The sequence below is a fragment of the Pyxicephalus adspersus genome, chromosome 8 (assembly GCF_032062135.1).
Source record: "Pyxicephalus adspersus chromosome 8, UCB_Pads_2.0, whole genome shotgun sequence".
Lineage (NCBI taxonomy): Eukaryota > Metazoa > Chordata > Amphibia > Anura > Pyxicephalidae > Pyxicephalus > Pyxicephalus adspersus.
In genome coordinates, this window is record NC_092865.1 from 21,250,067 (window position 1) to 21,269,753 (window position 19,687).

Here is a 19,687-nt window from a genome sequence, read left to right on the forward strand (position 1 = left end):
CTTGTGAAGTGCTAACCAGCCCTATAATTGCTTGTGTCATATATGATAAATACAAGTAACATATTTTAAGACTGCTAATTAAGTAGCATTCCTAGAATATGAATAATGTGTGTAATATAATATTTCCTGGTAAGCTGTCCATAGGGGTTGTCAGCTGTCTTCAAGTTTTTATGCAACTGTCTTCGGTAAAAATACATATTTCATAAAAACATCTTTAAATGACAACCCCCAAGTCTAGGTGTAAGTACCAGAAATTCTCTTCTGCAACATGTACCCTGTACATTGTTGACGCACCACTGTGTATTACGAGAACATTGTAGCCACCAGTCTTTCTTGGCAATCAGATACATTAGACTTTTGATAAAAAAATACTGTTATTTTATTCTGTACATATCAGCGAGTAAAAAACATATCTACAGGTTGTTAACCTCATTTGGCCTTTTTTGGAATGTATATATTGAAAATATGTAGCACATTATGAATTTGTCCCTCTTGATATACATATAGGAGTGTGTGTGTATAAATATATATATATATATATATATACACACACACACACACACACACATTATGTATTTGGTCCATGGTGATTCACATTGCCACATATGGCCTGGTTTGTACTATGTATCAAAACAGCTTGTCAGGTATAAATAAACGTATATTTTAGCATAAAATCTTAGACCTCGTTTACATATTTCTGTTTTATAATGCATGTGGTTTTAAACTATTGTTTTAACTTCACACTTTTTTTAATGTGTACTGACAAGCTATTCCTTAAATTTCCGTGAACCATGTAAAAAATCCAGGGTTTTTCTTATATTCCCTAATGCATGATTATTTGGACATAAAATATAATCTCTCTCTCTCTCTCTCTCTATATATATATATATATATATATATATATATTTTTTTTTTTTTTTTTACACAATCACTTGTGTAAAATATAGTGATTTTTACACAATCACTTCATTTCAGGTAATTGGACAAATTAAAAAGCTGAAAATAAAGTGTTCATTTCTAATATTTGGTTGAAAACCCTTTGCTGGCAATGACAGCCTGTAGTCATGAACTCATGGACATCACCAGATGCTGGGTTTCCTCCTTTTTAATGCTCTGCCAGGCCTTTACTGCAGCGGCATTCAGTTGCAAACATTAAAATACAGCATTCAGCAGTTACTCATAGACATGACACCATACAGTTGCACACAGATGTGAATACATGACCAAATATTTCCATACAGAATCAAACAGTTACAGACAAAACATGTCAATCTATTCTGTCACAGTGATTTTCATGCAGATAAAGAAAAAAAAATATTACATTAATCAGAGAACTAATCAGACTTCATAAGCAAAGACATTTGTCACTGCAAATGGTAATCATATCATAGCTTGTTATTGTACTTGTTACTTGCTGTTGGCAATAGCTCCTCAGTGTGTGGTTATTTAATTTTGCTCAGTGTTTTTTATTCACATGCTTAGTAGAAATAGGTTCTGTTTTATTTAGTGTTAATCTGTCTTTTGAAGTTAGCAGTATATCATCAAATCAAAGGTGTTTATAATTCTATCATATAAAAAAATGTTTTCAAAAACTAACAAGAACAGAACACTCTAAATGCCAGATTTGCTAAATTGCCACTGCTTTAGTAGGGATCACTGGCATGTAAATTCCATGACCGGCAGATCATGAAGTCTGTAACATTGGAGCTGCTTTTTCAGTTCAGCATTGTCAATGTCAAGGTTTTACCTGTGGTTTAAAATAGATGGGGTTATGTAGTTTGTATAGGGAATAAAACGGGATTGTTAGGTTCTCCTGATAGTGAGAACTGTGAAGCCTTCTATAGAATAGGCCCTGTCATCTCATAAATTGTGGCAGGTGTCATCTAGGTTTAATGTGTAGACCTACCTGTTGGGCAGTGGACAGGGACAAATTATAAACTGTGCAAGGTTGGGTGGTAGGCATGCCCAGGCTGTAACATTATGGAAATATGCTTTACAGCTGTGTGCAGCCAGATTTCTTTATGATGCCATACCCCTACCCCAAGCCAAGTGGCAATGTTGGGCTGTGAAATGTAGGAAGCATCATCCTGTAAATAGGTAAATGGGACCGTCATCATTATTTCCATATGCCATACAGCTAGTCTGTTAAATGACAATGTTACAGCTAAATCTATGTGTCAGCAAGGCTTTGTATGAGAGATCCTCTTGCCTGTAACACAGCTCCTGTTCTCACTTCTGTTCTGTTCTTCTGTTTGTGCAGTAAAGAGATCCAATCTGAAATCTAAGGCCTTGTGGTCAATAAGGAAATCCTTATCCTTATCGTGTCGGATGCACTCCACTTGCATTTGACATCAGCGTGGGATGCTTCTAAGTTTATTCAAAAAGACAATGACTTGTATTTGACCTTTAGTTGATCTCCATCTGACCTGCCTTTAAGCTCCTAAGCCGCATCAATCTGCTTTTGCATTTCTATTGATTTGTATGAGGAAAAATAGCATTGTTGAAGTGAACAAAATCTTGTTGAAACTGAGTCTGTGTATTAATCCTCAAGACCAAGATGGCAGCAAATTGTTTCTTACTGGCAAAGGCCATGTGTAAGTACCCAACTGAGTGGACCTAGTCAATATGGACATAAAGTGGATGTTATTGTGTGTTTTTACACTTTTTTTTTAAACTTTACAAACTTATCAGAACTAAAAAAGAAAAATATAGTTTGAACAACATACGGAATATATTACCAGACTGTATTCCATATCTTTCATTGCAAATTACCTACCTGTTGGGTGACATTGTTATTTGTGACTAGCTCATATATGGGTGCTGCTTTTGTGACCTCCAGAAGAACAGGTTCTGGGGGAGCATCAGGACTGGAGGTTACGTGACACAACTGACAGTAGGATGAGCAACGACCTCGGCTCTGGCACTCCATTCGTAGACCTTGTACAAGGCGTCTCGTACTTGTGTCTAGAAGACTGCTAATGTATTCAGGGAAAGTCAGGACCTTGGGCTCTCTCTCTCGTTCCTCAGACTCATCCGATGGGGTATTTCCTGCAGAAAAGAGATATGTGTTTATACGAATATCTGAAACAACATTTGATCAGATGGCCCTTCAATATATATAACATAATGAAACCAGATTTAGGATTTGGATATAGTGGGTGGGAGCTGGACCATTGTCAGGATTATATTGTGTTAATTACTAATCCAAAAAATTTGATTCAATATATATTACATGTTTTAACACAAACCTTAAAATTAAAACAAAATGTACTGAAAACCATTCTAATTTTTCCTTGCCCTGGCAAGTGTTGCAAATAAGTAATCACTATTGAGGCTTGAATTTGGGTAGTGATGATGATAAGTGGTGAAAACAGATACAAATTTATTGACCATTGAGATACTGTCATGCGTAATTCAAAGCTTTTTTCTCTTTCTTTTTTTAGTAGGAAAAGAATATTAAACAAAACAGTGCAAACATATGTACATTTAAAACAAAAAATAGTTTTTTTAGCTTTTATCCACCAGGAGAGTATAAGGTAATTCAGAGTATTTAGAGAGGATTCCTGGCTTGTAACAATGAGTTTTTGCTCCCTACAGCAATGGTACAAACATTGCTTTTCACCTATTTTTGTTTTATTTGTAGATGTCTATCAGCACATTTATAATTGTTGAAATATATGCAGTGTACGTATGCTCTTGGCACATAAGACAGACCACTAGACCTGGAAATGGCACATAAGAATAGACGTGGAAAAGATGGACTAATTAAACTTTTCTGGCTACACTGTATTTGCTGAGCATTTTAGCAACTTTAAGCAATAGAAAGTTGCACATGCAAATATTCTGCTGATGCTATAGTCACAAATGAGTAGAAGACAGATGTACAATATGGGAAGCTTTTTTTAGGATCTGTCTGTGTTGAGAACTGTAATATGTGAGATGTCTCACTGCTGGATACCAGGACTTAGGCAGATCTGACACTTTAACAGCACTCAGGCAAAAATTACCAGAAGTCTGCAGAAAGTAACACTTTGCATGTTGAAACAAAATTCTTGTTTTGTAATTTTTTAGTACAAAAACAAAGAATAAAGTATTAAAAAGTACTAAGTTCAAACTAAATCTTTTTCTGCATGTTCCTTATTTTATACCAGTTTCAGCAATTACCTGAAGAATGCACATTTAAGTGGGTTTTACTGCACTATGCAGTACTATGCAAAGGCAGCATGTTCCCAATAAATGAGCTGCTTTTATGCAACACTTGAAGTACTGCACATCTACCTAAATGCGTTCATTAACTGAAACAGAGGGGCTTATAAATATTTCCGGGGTGTGTATTTGCAGTTCTTCCTCTTAGGCATATCTGGCGCACTGTATGACTATTGTGCTTAGCGTATGTTGGCCATATATACATACAGACAAACGAGCAACAGACCATAGATAAAATTGTCCACACCGATTACTGTAGATAGATAACAAAGGATAATAGAATCATCATACATCATAAACATCAGTTTTCAGCTTTAATTACATTTTAGTAGAAAATCAATACACCATTACAAAGGTAAAATGCAATAGTATTTTCTGTCCTGGCCTATAGATTGGACTCACTTTAAAACAACTGTAATCAATTGGAGGATAAGTTTGCTGCACTTGATGTACAATATGATTGTTTTTATTTCACTGGAGTTTCACTCATTCACTGTGATAGGCAGAGTGATTTTGGTAAATATGTTTGCAAAATTACCAGGCACTTTTTAAATTAGCCTTATAAAAAATAAATTAAGTTTTGAAGGACAACTTCACCTTGTAAGTGGCATACTATTTTTTTGTAGTTGTAGGTGTAAAAGGGGCCTCACGTCGGCCATCACTTTGGCTTAACCTCCTGCATCTTCTTTACTTTGTCTGGCCAGAGTATATTTTTGCAGTCAGGCCTATATCTTTGGACTTGTGTATATCCTTAGAAAAATAAAGCAGTTATTTTAGGTTCCATAACAAATCACCAATTTATGATGGAACTGTGAATGTGTTGGCTTTATACTTTGTTTAAGTTTATGGTGCCATTATAAGCCATTCATTTTGACAACTTGGAAGCCTCTGTATGGTGCAGATAGGTGAGTGTGTTTATCCTTGGCCTGATATCTGCTGCTTGTTATTGTCTGTGTGCTTCCTGCCCTACCCTATATTGATTTATCTTGTACTATGTCTGCCTGACCTACTTTAGGCTTAGAATACGTACACATGTTAGATTTTTTCTTTCACAATCCTTGCCAACGACAAAAGACTGTAATATGCATGAACAAGCTCTTTACATACAGCACCGTTCTCCTCTATGGGGAGGGGGGAGAACGATGGAGTGGCACCCTGCTGCGCTCTCTCCCCTTAACTTGTATTACAATTGTTCGTCGTTTGGATCCATGAATCCTCTGACGTGTGTACATAGCCTTATTCTGTATATGTTTATATATTTTTTTTCTATGTCACAAACAGGACAAACCTGTAGTGAGCATTCCTAAGTAGCAGTTAACACACCCTCATCCCTTCTGGAGACTGACCACTCATTTACTTGTCTTCAGTGTCACCTAGGCTTGTATGTTGCTCAGCTCTTTGTCTTCTGCGATCAGGAGTCATTCGGCTAGAAGTCCCACTGTGATGTAGGATGAGAGGGTGAGATAGGATATTTGCAGGGTTTGAGCCAAGGGATGCTGGATATTATTAGTATTACCAACTGAGCCTGATTTAAAAAAGCTCCCCAAGACTGGAGAGGATACACTTTTATCAGAGAAGCTGGGCAACCCAGCAAACTTGGAATGAATACCTTAAAAGTCCTTTGCTATTTGTAAGCAAATGTTATCAATCCTGGACCAGATCTATTCCAGGTTTGCTGGATCATCCAGCTTCACTGATAAAAGCGTATCCTCTCCAGCCTTGGAGAGCTTTAATAAACCAAGCCCATTGTGATTACTTTTGCTGATATCTTTAACTTTGAATTTCTTTAATAAATAATCATTTACAATTCTCTTGGGGTGTACAGGTAAAATGTTTGTGTGCAAATGTGATCAGGTGACTGGGTTAAAGGAGGCATTCTGTTAGCTCATAAGCAGAAAAAGAATCTAATTTTACAGATGAAAGAGATATAGTATTGGGGATGTTTTACCTGCTACAAATCTGTAATTTTGTCTATCCATTCAAGAGACTTTGACATCTAAGACACCAAGTATGGCCAACCTGGAGACCTGAGTTTTCTCCATTGCAGTTATATCATACAACTAAATGTTGCTAATACCCCGAGCCTGTGATTGAACAGTTAAGGAGAAGCAGCGAACCAATTAGTTCATTGAAAGCTTTTATCAACAAAGCCACCATTGATCACTATTGAGATCACAATACTTTATTTATAAAAAACCTCACACAGATGTCTGATGGATGTGACTGAGAAGAGTGCTGTACACACCTCACCGTTCTGTTCAGTGTAAAGGGTAGGTAGAACAAGATACTGGTAAAGGGCTAGGAGATATGGCTGCAGATCTGGCATCCAAGGCATGAAAATAATTTTAGAGCCATAACTTCTGTATTAGAGAGATACTTTGGGAAAAGGGTAACCTGGGAAAGGTTAGGGGGTTCATAGTGGTTCCCAAACAGTTGTTCATCAATCTGCTGTGGAGGACCGCTGTACACGTGTCAGAATCATCTGGTGTGTGTACATACCCCCAAAATTAGGCTTATGGTTAGCTTGGAGTTAGGCATATACAAAAAACTTCTTCAAAGCTAGGAGTTCCTAACTATAGGACAATGCATCCGTGTTGCTTGGATTTGTTTCTAATCAATGCCATGTCAGACTTCTTCACTGTCATAGGGAGTGTTTGTTTGGAAACAAAGCTTTATAACCTATTGCTGAAGTCTTACAGCTAAGACTAATGTAAAAAAATGTTGGTAAAAGTGGAATCAGTAATTTTGGGTAAAAATATGTGCACCAAAATCTTCCACTCATTCCCACTGCATAACCCTAAAAATATACCACTAATAAGAAAAATGATAAGGATGCTATTGGTGATATTTATACATTTTTACTTGTTAGATACAAGGAAAGTCATTGAAAAGGCATTATTTGCATACATCGCTCCAGAGAGAGAGAGACTTTGACAGTGATTTTGTCAGGAGAAAACTATGGGGCAGCCATTACTGATCACTCATTTAGGATCATGGGCCTAATTTAATAAAGCTGTCCAAGGCTGGAGAGGATACACTTTCATCAGTGATGTTGGGTGATCCAGCAAACCTGGAATAGATTTTTTCAAAGTCATTTGCCATTTGTTTTCAATCTTGGAGCAGATCCATTCCATGTTTGCTGAATCACTCTGCTTCACTGATGAAAGGGTGTCTTCTCCAGCCTTGGAGAGCTTCAATAAATCAGGGCTCATTAGCCTTCAATATACTAATATTTTGACATTTTTTATAGTTTTACAGCAGGTTTATTGCAGGTTTCTGACTCCCCAGCTGTTGCAGGTCCCCTGAATATTAAATTACCAGCCAGCAATGGAAACCATGCATACTTTCTCATGACATAGTCACTCTAAATTACTGAATCAAAAGGGTGAAAATAACAGCAAATAAAGAGCATTTTAAGAAAGAGAGCTCAGCATTGACAGCCTCAATCTCTCTCTATACAAATCTCTCTAATACAAAAATATTATTGGGTCTAAAAAATTTTTCATGCCTTCGTTGCCAGATCTACAGCCATATCCCCCGGCCCTGCACCAGAATCTTAACTCCAATAAAGAGGACAGGCCAAAAAAAAACAAGTGGTTGGGTGTATGTAGGTATATTAAACTAGAATATATTTAATCACTACTGTATTCTTTGGGATGCAAATGGAGACAGAACTTTAGCTGCAAAGGTTATTTCCTATTTCAAACAGTCAATTTTAAAAAAAGGCAAATGTAGAGAAAAAGCTATGCCCATTATACATTTAATACTTAATTCTGTGTTTTGTCTGTTCTATAAAGCAGATGTATGTGTATATGATGTATATTATTACAATGCAAGCCTCTGCAATGCTGGCACTACAAGACATTTTGCCAATCACTGCATTTAATGTATAAGCACAATTTTACTACCAAGCATGCATTTAACTGTCATGTCATTCAGTGTTACAGCTTCATCATATTTCTCCGCAATGCTTCCTCCCGCTTGCGGGAAAGTTCCTGAAATAAATGAGAGCAGTTCAGTTTGTCAGACTACCTAAATCAGTTCTCTCACATGTTCCAGGTGAATTTACTGCCACTGCTAATAAGGAGCAGATATGTCTTGCAGACAGCTGTTTAATATGCACAGGAAGATGCCTTATAGTTCTTATACAGCAGTGTACACATTGTACCCTCAGAGGTTTATCCAGAAGAATGTTTACAATAGATGTAGACAGAGCATTGTCAATGGTGTCACATCATCTGATATCAGGATTAATAAGATAGGGCATTTGAGATAGAAGTAAGAGCAGACAATCCTGTGTGACAGTGTTCCCAGAATGACTCCTATAATATGATTCATAGAGTTACCAAGAGAAGTGCTTTAGACTGCATTTTGATGGTTAACCTATGAAATAAAAGGTAAAATACACATTCGTCCAAGGCCCCTTACTGAGGTCTGCCCTTTGTATGGACAGATTGTAGAACAGTGGTTCTCAACTAGATTTCCGTAGAGCCCTACGGTTCCACCAGAGGGAGGTTGTCTGGGGTTCCTTGAGTAATGAGCAGTCTGTGCCTCTCGGGTCAATTTAGGTGACATAAATGATTTTTTTAGCTATCTGTAAGATGACATTTTTTCAAATTGCTGGCAATTTAGAAGGCATTCATCCTATTGATGGCATGTTAAAGTATTGTGAGTTAATATAAAGTCATTATAGCAGAGGATCCATAAGACATAAAAGTTATTTCAAGGTTTCCCCCAATAAAAAAGGCAGAGAAAGGCTGTTGTAAAAAGGTTGTTGTTTCGCTGTTCATGATGATGGCCACGAATTTATTACCACCTGCACCAACTACAAAAGCACTCCAAATACAGACGTGATTCTAATACAACTGCACCATCCATTCCACCTTTTCAGTATTCACTTTGATTCCTGTTTACAGGTAGTCCCCGGGTTACATACGAGATAGGGACTGAAGGTTTGTTCTTAAGTTGAATTTGTATGTAAGTCAAAACAGGTACATTATTTTAATAAATGCAATTAGGACAGATGTTTGTCTGAATATATTATTAGGCAGCGTGGTGTCAGTTACTGTAAAAAAAAAATCCTCACAGTAAGTTAATCACAAACATAGCAAAAAAAAAAAAAAAACTTTATGGAGCCTAGACATTCATTAACTTCTGGAGCAAGCTGTGCTTTGATATGCAAAAAGAAAGAACTGCAGAGTTTGCCTTGGTCATTAAAGAGTTTCAAGATGTTACAGAAAAGATCATCGCTTAAAATCACCCACAATGCCAGCTGTGTTTAGCAAATGATTTCTTCTGCAAGTCATGCAAACTGCCCCCTCCCCCCATCAAACCTCCGCCCTGCACACTAGGGAGCAGGGAAGCACCGTTCATATCTAGGAGTCATCCTAATGTCGTACATCTTTACCTGGAGGACTACTTGTATTTCTAATGCCAGGAAAACCCCATACATAGCCAACTAACACTGGAAGGAGCAGAATTTTGCTTCCTTTTGTCAGAGATACCCCCCTAGTAATTAGTGATCTGCTGATTGATATGGGAAGTAGAAGCAAGCAGATTTTTGTGGTCCTCAGGAACAGCTTTCTCTCCAGCAAGGAAAACACAGCCAGCAAGAATATTTGGAAACTTCAGATTCAGTATTTGTGATCTTCTTTTATGTATACATTTAGCAAATAAGTTATATTTTTTCTGTAACTATGAACAGATAAAGATTTAGCATCTCTGACCTGAAATGTCTTTGTTTTCCTGTTTTATCCTGCTAGATATCTGCAGGCTAAGACCACTGTTAAGATTGCAATTATCCCTGGCCTACTTGCTGTTAGTCAATTTAGATAAGAATAAGTGAACAAAGAGATATGTATCTTCAGAAGCCTTTGAGAAGAACAAAAGCAACAATTAATACCCCAGCATAAACCTAACCATTTAATATCTCTCAACAAATAGGAGAGCTTCAATGGAAAAAACAATATTACTTGCCTAGGAACCAGAGCCTTCTGTTATGGTATTTTACTGTCCAAATAAATGCACTTTAAAGATAATTATTATGATTCTACTGGTAATTTTTGTTTTCGGTCAGTCAGAATTACATATCTCATTCACTGTCTTTTGCTTTTCATTATTTTACACATCCTTCTTGTTTTATAAACAAACTCATTATTCATTGGTTTGAATTAATATCAAAATACAGATGGATCAACCTCAAAAAGAATCTGTTTTGTGACAGTTATTCGCTGCTTAGCTGTTCCTGGATAAGCCAGCTAGAGTTAAGCTAAATAAAGATGTTAGATAGTTGCTAAACAAACTATTTACAGCAAATGAGCTTCTCCTGTATAAATCCATGACTTCATACATACAGCAATGATATACTTGGTTGCATTGCCTGGCAGACAATTGTAATCATAAAGATATTGTGCATATGTCACTAGTTGTAGCCTCACATATGTAGGGCTGTGCATGATCATGAGCTGTCCAGCCATGTCCATATGTGCTTTAAGATTAAAGATAATTGAATGAACAAATCCATCAGGCTGGATTGCTCCTGACATCTAAGAGTTGTCAAGAATTGTCATTTTTTATGCCATTAAATGAATAAATATCTGAAGATGAGTCAGGAATCATTTACAAAATGTAGGGTCTGCACAGGTTTTTAAGGAACATAATACAATATAACCTGCTAAGAAATTTAAGGGTAGCAACACAGGCCAATTAAACACAACATGAACTTACAAAAAGATATGTAAGAGAAGGTAAGAGGATGTCTGAAATTGTTCCTAAATTCTGCAAAATAAACATTACATAATTCTTAAGGGTTTTAAAGGAAACAAAGATTTTTCAGCATTTATCAAACTGTCCTTCTTGTCCTCAGGGTGGTTCATGGGCATGTTCCTGGTCCCATTCATTTCTACATGCTTTTGTTGAAGATGCTTTGACTGGTGGTGAAGCTCTTGCCAATACAGCATCCTTATGATCCTGCCAAGACTGTCTATAAACCGCACCGCTATAACTCATGTGCTATTCTATTGTAACTATGATTATAATTATGGTTGGAGTACCTTGAGCACATTTGGAGTGTTTCCTATACAGACAACAATACTTTTGGACAAATAAATATAGGATTACTGTATGGGCAATAGGGAGTTGAGAGAGACCAGCTCACAGGAGCTCACCCGCTCACTAATAAAGAGGAAGTTATGACATGAGAATGCAAAGCCCCCTCTTTACCGAGATGGTTTTTGCCATACAGATACACAGTACAGAACAAGCCATAGTAAGTTAGAAATGTGGATATGTGGACAGGATTAGCTGAAGGAAAACCACACTGGTGGTTGCACATGACAGATGAATACATACAGTGACACAGGAGGAGGGGAGGACCATGCCCTGACGACCTTACAATCTAGAAGGTGGGGAAATATCACACAATAGGAGGGGAGATATGGAATATTGGGAAGTTGTGACAGTTTTAGGAGTCAGAAGAACATAGGTTGGCAAGTTTGAAAAAATGTGAGCAAGCCGATAAGGACGTGGAAGACCATTCCAGAGAGTTGGAGCGGATCTAGAAAAGTCTTGTAGTTGTGCGTGTGATGAGGTTGTGAGTGAGGAAGTCATTAATAGCTCATTGGAGGAGCAAAGAGAGCAGCTAGGGGAGCATTTTTCCACCAGGTTAGAAAGGTAGGTGGGACAAGAACTGTGGGGATATTTGAAGGCAAAGCACAGGAGCTTGGATTTGATTCTAAGGTGAAATGGAAGCCAATGAAGAAAACTACTAGGAGATGCAGCAGAAGAGGACCAATGGGAAGGATAGAGGAGTCTGGCTGCAGCATTCATATTAGATTGTTGAGGAGAGAGTTGGGTTAGTCGAATACCAGAGTGGAGGATGTTACAGTAGTACAGACAAGAGATGGTAGTTCAAGTTACCTTTTAAGAACTGGCAGACTTTTTAATTTCTTACCTTTACTTATGTCTTCAAATTCAAGCCATAGCAGCCTCTGAACTTGCCGATTGGGGTACCATATCGAGCATGTCTCCTCAAATCCATACACTGCCTCCTGAATGTAATGGTTTCCAAACTGTTCTAATAGTGGCATAAACTCCAGACGTGATGTCGCTCCATCCAGTGCATGGAGAGCATGAGTAAAGACTGAAAGGGGCAAACCATAAAAGAGGAGAATCAATTAGATATTCAGGAAAACAACAAACATGAAGAAAACCAGAGTCTTGCAGAGGATTATAAAATGCAGGTTTTTTAGGTAGATGTAAAAAGAAGAGGAATGTGTGTTTGTGTAATTTCTTAGCATATGAAGATAACAGTGATTTAAAAAATCTTCTTCCATCACATATGCTTTTCTACACATAAGCTACTTTAAACAAGAACATCTTTAAAAAATTAGTGGATACTTAGCAACCAGTCAATACACACCTTGTTAAGTAATATGTAATGTGAAAAAAAATGTTTAAAAAATAATGTGATAAGGAGTAAGTTATATGATGTACAGAGGGCAGTGGTCAGGAGAATTAAGTATACAACATGGTGCATGGGTCAGGTGTGCTTAAAAGTGCAATGCTAAAAAATGTAAAGCACAGAATACTGGGGTCAGATGTGCATTAAACACATAAAGTAAGGCTTAGGAGTGTTTACTGAAATGAGCACAGGGGTCAAGAATGAATAATACACAAAACAGAACTAAAGAATGCCTAATACACAGTGCACAGGGGGTAATATGAAGCACAAAACATGCATTGGATTAGGGAGTGTAATACACAGAAAGCATTGGTTCAAGACTAAATGAGTAATGCAGAGTTCAGGGGTCAGGAATGCATCATGCACAGGCCATTGTACACAGTCTCACCAGACCTCACAGAGACAGTGCACAAGTTTTCACAGCAGACCTTAAGAAAGGATTAGTGGAGCCTACATTGGGTCCAAACTGTCTTTATATCTAAGATATGACCAGCAGCACTAGCTAAAACTTAGATAAAAAACTTGGGACAGTTATGACATCCACACCATGGAGCACCACCCAAGACATGCAGGGCAGGTTCCCAGGATGCGCAATACTAGTGACCCTTGTGAAAACCTGGCAGAATGGGGAAATCATAAAAAGTTCCCTTGCATTTGCCTGCACAATACCTACACTTTTCAGATTTTACATTTCCACAGACTTTTGGAGAAATGTGTTTGCTTTACTTTTATGATCACTTGCTGTTGACACATAGGTCAGTACACAGAATGCACAAAAGCTGGCTTTTTTATTATTCTGCTTTCTGTTCTGACCTCCTGTGGACATTTATGGCTGTATTTATGCAGAAAACAGCAGAAGGAAGGCAATCGGGGGTGTTGAGAAAAGTCAAAAGATTCTTAAAAGTTTAGGAAACATAAAACCATTCATCTTTTCTTTCTCTTGTTCAGTGGTCTGCACAATTAAATTGTAGCTGTGAATATATCAGGCGGCAATTTGCTTCCAATATCACATTTTAGGATTGGTTTAAATACCCACATGATAAAAGGTGTCAAAGTCACAAAATGGGAAGTCTTCCTTTAGGTGTCCAACAAACGTTACCGATGCAATTATGGGGTAACAAAAATTTTGATAAACATTAAAATTATAACTCATATAGCTGCTACACTAGATTATTTTGTAATGTAATCATGCAACCATGCTACTTCTATATACCATGTGTGCATAATATTCCAAAATTCAAATTTCCTGCTTATAGCAGATTTTCAAATTGCATTTACCAGAAGTCTGCATAGAGCCCTAAAGAAAATTACTTTTCTTTCAATAGGAGTTTCATTTGTGGTATTGGGTATTTTAAAAGGATATTGCGTACTAATGATCTGGGGTGCTTTCTACTGTTTTTTTTAGAACAATAAAACTGATTTGGTATTTTTAATTAGCACAGACCACCACACTTAGCTGTCCTTGATGACTTGAGAAAAAAATGTAGGTACATGGGTTAAGAAAAGTGGGGTAAAATGACACTTCTTTTAGTGATTTTATGATACAAACGTGTATAATATGGAAGTGTTATTATAGGGGTGTTTATAGGAACACAATTACTGTAAGTAAACTGCAATAAAGTTTTAGACAGGATTCTGCAATAATGTTTTATGAAAAAATTGATTTTTTTCTACTTTTTAATTTAAAGTCAACTCTTTGGAGCTTGTATGTAAACAAATCTATTGTATCTGCCTAATAGAAAAAAAAATGGGATAGATTTTTGGACTCTTAATATCTGGAGGTTTTTTCTGGCAATGATCTGTGATTTAGTGTACTGGAATGTAACACATTTCCACAAGACCAATATATTATTGTAACAGATAATACAAATGTGATCTAAAACTCTATTCTTCTGTACAGCAACACTAGTACATGAATCAGGTACAAACACATGGGTCACAGATTCTTTAGTCTGCCAAGAGCACGACAGATATTGCATTGCATTGTGCACTAGCACATTTTTCAAAGAATACTTTTCCAGTGCTTGAAAAAGACATTTTCCAACTGTAACATATCAATAACGAGATACAAAAGGATAAGAAAACAGAAAAAAACTAAAGGATATACCAGGATAGAGTAAAAGTGCTAAGGGTCTGATGTTTTTAAGGAAGGCTACAAGGATTTGGGTAAACCCTATTTTAGAATTGATTTGAAGTTTATACATTTTTAAGTCGATGTTGTACATTTATAAAGTTGCTAATGTTTTATCAGATCTTTTACAAATAGTACAAGGTACACCAGAAAACAAAATCCAAATAATGGACAGCAAGTCCTACTGAAGCCATGGATTGCATTAATACAGATACATGAAAAGTAAAGAATGTGCATTTTGTTTGATGTGTTACGTTGTCCTAAGCTGTCTTAAGTTGTTTTTTTGCCTGTAGAGTAGCTTGATAATGTAGTTAGCCACATTTAGCATGTTAAAAAATATATAATTTACTTTTTATACAATCTGACATCTTAACACTAATAAAATATATGTCTCCAATTCAGTCTCAAGTTAAGGTTAGGGGTCAGGCTATGTTTTTCATTGTTTCCAACTTGATTTCAATGTCAGGAACCCCTATCCTCATAAGGCACGTCATCAAAAATGATGCAATGCTTCCATTGATCTAATAAAAACAATCCCATAGCTGCCATTCGTACATCACTTCGAAATATACCTGCTACATCAGTCTAATCTAAATGGCTTATTTAATAAGTCACAGTGATACCTAAAGGCTATCATTATTCCTTGATATATCTGCTTTAGCCTGATCAAAGTTGACTTCTGATTGGTTGCTGTGGGTCACTTATCTTTCTACATGATCATTCCTCTTTGCATGCATTTTTATATGCATTTTTACAGATTTTCTGTACATCACTCTATAAATTTTGTAGTACATATTTTCTTATCATTATATATGCTGATAACTGCTGGGACACTCTCTGAACTGACAATATAGAACAGTAGAGAATTAGATTAGACCACAACCAGCCAAAAGTTGTTTTTATCTCTCTTTGGTATTTTGAGGTTATCTGTCTTTGATGGATCATTCCAAATACACTGTCCCAATTACCACCCAAAATCTGTAGCAATAATAAAATACTGCCTAAAACCATGTAGAGAGTAACGTGATTTCAGATTCATAAATAAACCATTACTGTAAAGTTACTCATGTCATTAGAGGTTATCTTACTCTTTATATTTTTGATACTTCTAGAGTTCCTAGCTCACGGAAAGAGCAAAAGCAAGACCCTTTTATGAATTAGCATGCTTTTTGTTTTTTCATGTATTTTGGTGCAAACAGCTCATTAATGCCATCACAATCATGTTTTATTTGTTGAAATAAAAAGGGAACATATTTTCTTCTAAAATAAATATGTTATAATTGATCAGCCTATTTCCCTTAGCGGCATTTTTGTTTTTCTGCATCTAAGAACACAAGGTCAATTTTAATGAGTGGGATTATTTCATCAAATAGCTCACGTCCTCATCAAGAAGCCTTAGCTAGCCAGGTTACGGGACATATGCAAGCAGAACTGAACCAATTAGTGGCACTGACATTTTCACTCATTTATTGTGGCTTTAGGAATACTTTCTAAATGATTTTTTTACTTCTTCCAAAACTCTGTTCACACTGGTCAAGGTATGATGAACTCACTGAACATTTCAAGCCACAACTCAATGAGGTCACCTGTGGTTGAACTTAAGGCATCATTAAAACTAGACGACCAATGCATTCCTAAGGGATTATTGATGAGCTGTCAGCATAATGCTGACTAGTACTAACTAGGTGCTGCATCTTATGTTCAGCAATATTTGCTCAGTTTTTATAGTGAACGTGTTTCTGTTAAGTCGTTGACATTCTATTGAATTTCCTTACCTTGGGAAACAACTGGCTGGTTCAGTCGTACATGGTACATAACAGACCGTACTGTCCAATGCTGAATTAAAGGATAGCCAGTCACTTCGCTGAAGTTAACCATACCTGAAAGAGAGGATGAAGTTATTATTACACAGTATTTAAATAGCGCCAACAAATTACGCAGCACTGTACAAAGTCCATAGTACAGTCAATAGCTGTCCCTCAAAGGGAATCATAATCCTATATCCCTTCCATAGTCATATGTCATTACCACAGTCTAAGGTCTGGGGGGAAGCTAATTAACCTAACCACATGTTTTTGCTAAAGTGGGTAGAGACCAGAGTACCCGAAGGAAACCCACACAAACATGGGGAAAACCTGCAAACTTCGTGCAGATAAAGTCCTGCTAACCACTGAGCCATCATGCTGCCCATTAACTGTGCATTGTATTTGTATTTTTATTCCTAAAATCTTCATGAAGGATACAATTGGTCATAAATGGTCAAATTGGGCTATCTGACTGCTTTTCACTTTACCTGAAACACAATAACACATGTATACTGTTGGCCAGAGGCGTAACTAGGGATTATGAGATCTCATTAAAACATGGAGATGACCCCCTTCCCCTGGCCATCTATTTCTGTGGTTTTGGTAGTAAGTTCCTTGAAAATGCTTTCACTGATCTGAATATATCATATGCCTAGACCAAGGACAGGCAGCAGGAGAGGTGTCTGTGGAGTCACTACAATACCAGGGAGCAATGCTGTTTCTATATGTTTTCAGGAAGGAGCAGCAGTACATGAAATTAATTTATAACCCTGGAAGTAGCAATAAAAATATTAACCATTGGCATATTTTATATGATGAGTTCTTCTGCACACAATTACTTTAATACCCAAATACAAAGTTCTCTAAAATCTGTTTTTTTTGGAACTACAAACCTTAGCTGTCCTATCAGGTTTTAGTTAAGGAGACAATCCAGATTTTTTTTAGCAGTCTTTGCATATAAGGTATATTTTGAAAAATCTGGGCTGTAGTTAGAGATATGAGATAAATGAACCTATGCTATGTAACCTGAAGCTACGAGCACACATGAGATAATAGTTGTCTGAGACCAATGATCATGCCAGTCTTGGGCAAAGATCTGATAGTGGTCACCGAATGTAGTTTATCAGTCCACCGTGGCAGAATAATGAATGACCGATCGGGAATGACTGCTGTTCACACTTTTGGAGGACGACACTGCTCACTCGTCCTCTCCATAGCACACAACAGCACTGTGTGTACAGCTCTTGTTCGTCCATCTGAAACAATCACAAAAGATTGTTTCCAGCATCAATCCTCCAGCATCCACCGAGTGTTTGTGCCAGACAGGTGAACTAATTCTCCTAACTACACATACTGCGTGAAGCAGGATGGGGGTAAGTTGTCTGTGATAAGCAAAAATACCAAAGACTTTAAGCAGACTTGAAGTCGGGTTTTATGGCTATAATTACATAACAGTTCTTGATCAAATCTAATGCTGACACAGTCTACACGTGCCAAATTTCATATACCATATTGACTTTTAATTAGCCTTTGATTACAAAAAACTAAGTGAATTAAATAAAACTACCACCAACAATGTTTTTTGGAACCCTCACATTATCTGAAACACTGGCAGGAGGTTGCCTCAATCTATTTGGTTCTTTCTGTCATTGAAATTTGGTTGACAGTATCCTTGTTTCAGTAGTCATCAACAGAATGAGTGTTCTGCCAAACTGCCATATTCTGATAGGGTAGCTTCAGATAATATCCTCTTTTGTTACTGTTGGCTAGAAAGTCAACAATGGTCTAGTCATTGCAGGTCGAAAACAATTTAGCCACTTGCAAATAATTGTCTGTACTCACAAACTGACACTGATAGATAGAAGAACCAGATGGAAACTGAAGCTTACATCTGACAGTATAATGAGAACACTGAAAAACCAGAGGCGCTACTAACAAGATAAAGCACAACATCATGCAACTGTTAATGAGATAGATAACACATTTACTTTCAGGTTCTTCTACACTAAACAGAAATTCTTTTGTATTGTCCTTTGCAGTGTGCTAACCATTCTAACTTTTTTTGTGCTGCATAATTCCCTTTACATAGCAGCTTACAAGTACAAATTAGGAGTAATAAATAGTGAAGGTAAAATAGACAAAATCAGATTCAATCCCGAGTCGCATTCAAGCTTTCCAAGCTCAGATCAGGAGATCAGCTTTTGGGCAATCAGAGCACAGATTTTGACATTTGGCCCCTAATGTTCTTTTTTTGGCCTCCAAAGAAATCCTAAATATCAATTGCAGCTGGCCCGCTGCTGCATTCAAATAGCGCCGCTACTACAGTTCCTGGCATCACTCCCATCTATGGACCAGCGGGTTCTCTGCCCCGCATTGGAATGTTTTAGTAGCGACGCTATTTCAATGAAGAGGGAGTATCAGCGGTTGGCCACTCATAAGATTTAGCTCTGGATTGGCCACGTCTGGCATTTCCAGCACTCTCCCTCAGCTGTACTTTTCTTTGCTACTCCAAGGCATAGACTTGAATGGTTGGATTTTCATGGAAGAATACTGTTATTATTATTGTTAGCCTGTGCAAAAAGGTTACCATTGAAATTGAACTCAGAAGGCTACAAAAAGAGAAAGAGACATACATTTTTTTCTTAAATAAAATTATTTCTCTTTTATAGCCTTGTTCCAGATTGAATGTGAAGCAAAACCTCTTTGTTTCCATAAAAAGGGTTTATATCTAATGGGAAGGAAAAATTTCCCCATTTTTTTTTTTCAAAAAATTTCAGGGTTGGCCTACGACTTTGTCGATGTTTTTAATTTTGGCCCTCTGTGTATTGGAGTTTGACACTATTGCAGTACATATTACAGCACTTCACAAGTGCAAACTCTTGTCACTAGCTTTCCCTTAAAGCAGCTCAAAATCTAATGTCCCACAACAGTACAATTTGGGGGGAAGCCACATGTTTTTGAATATGGGAGGAAATCGGAGTACCCAAGCAAACACAGGGAGAACCTGCAAACTCCATGCAGATAGTGTCCAGTCAGAGATTCGAACCTGGGACCCAGCGCTGAAAAGGCCAGAGGGCTAACCAC

General features: G+C 37.1%; 1 protein-coding gene across 2 annotated transcripts in view; it reads right to left on the reverse strand.

Moving 5' to 3' along the window:
- ASTN1 (astrotactin 1) overlaps positions 1 to 19,687 on the reverse strand; it is a 330,666-nt gene that overhangs the window by 24,817 nt on the left and 286,162 nt on the right. For both annotated transcript variants that reach the window (XM_072419736.1, XM_072419735.1), the window contains exons 15-17: positions 16,574 to 16,678; positions 12,158 to 12,346; positions 2,777 to 3,048 (exon numbers count right to left, since the gene is read on the reverse strand). In XM_072419736.1, coding sequence (XP_072275837.1) covers positions 2,777 to 3,048; positions 12,158 to 12,346; positions 16,574 to 16,678 — 566 coding nt within the window. The remainder of the gene's footprint in view (positions 1 to 2,776; positions 3,049 to 12,157; positions 12,347 to 16,573; positions 16,679 to 19,687) is intronic.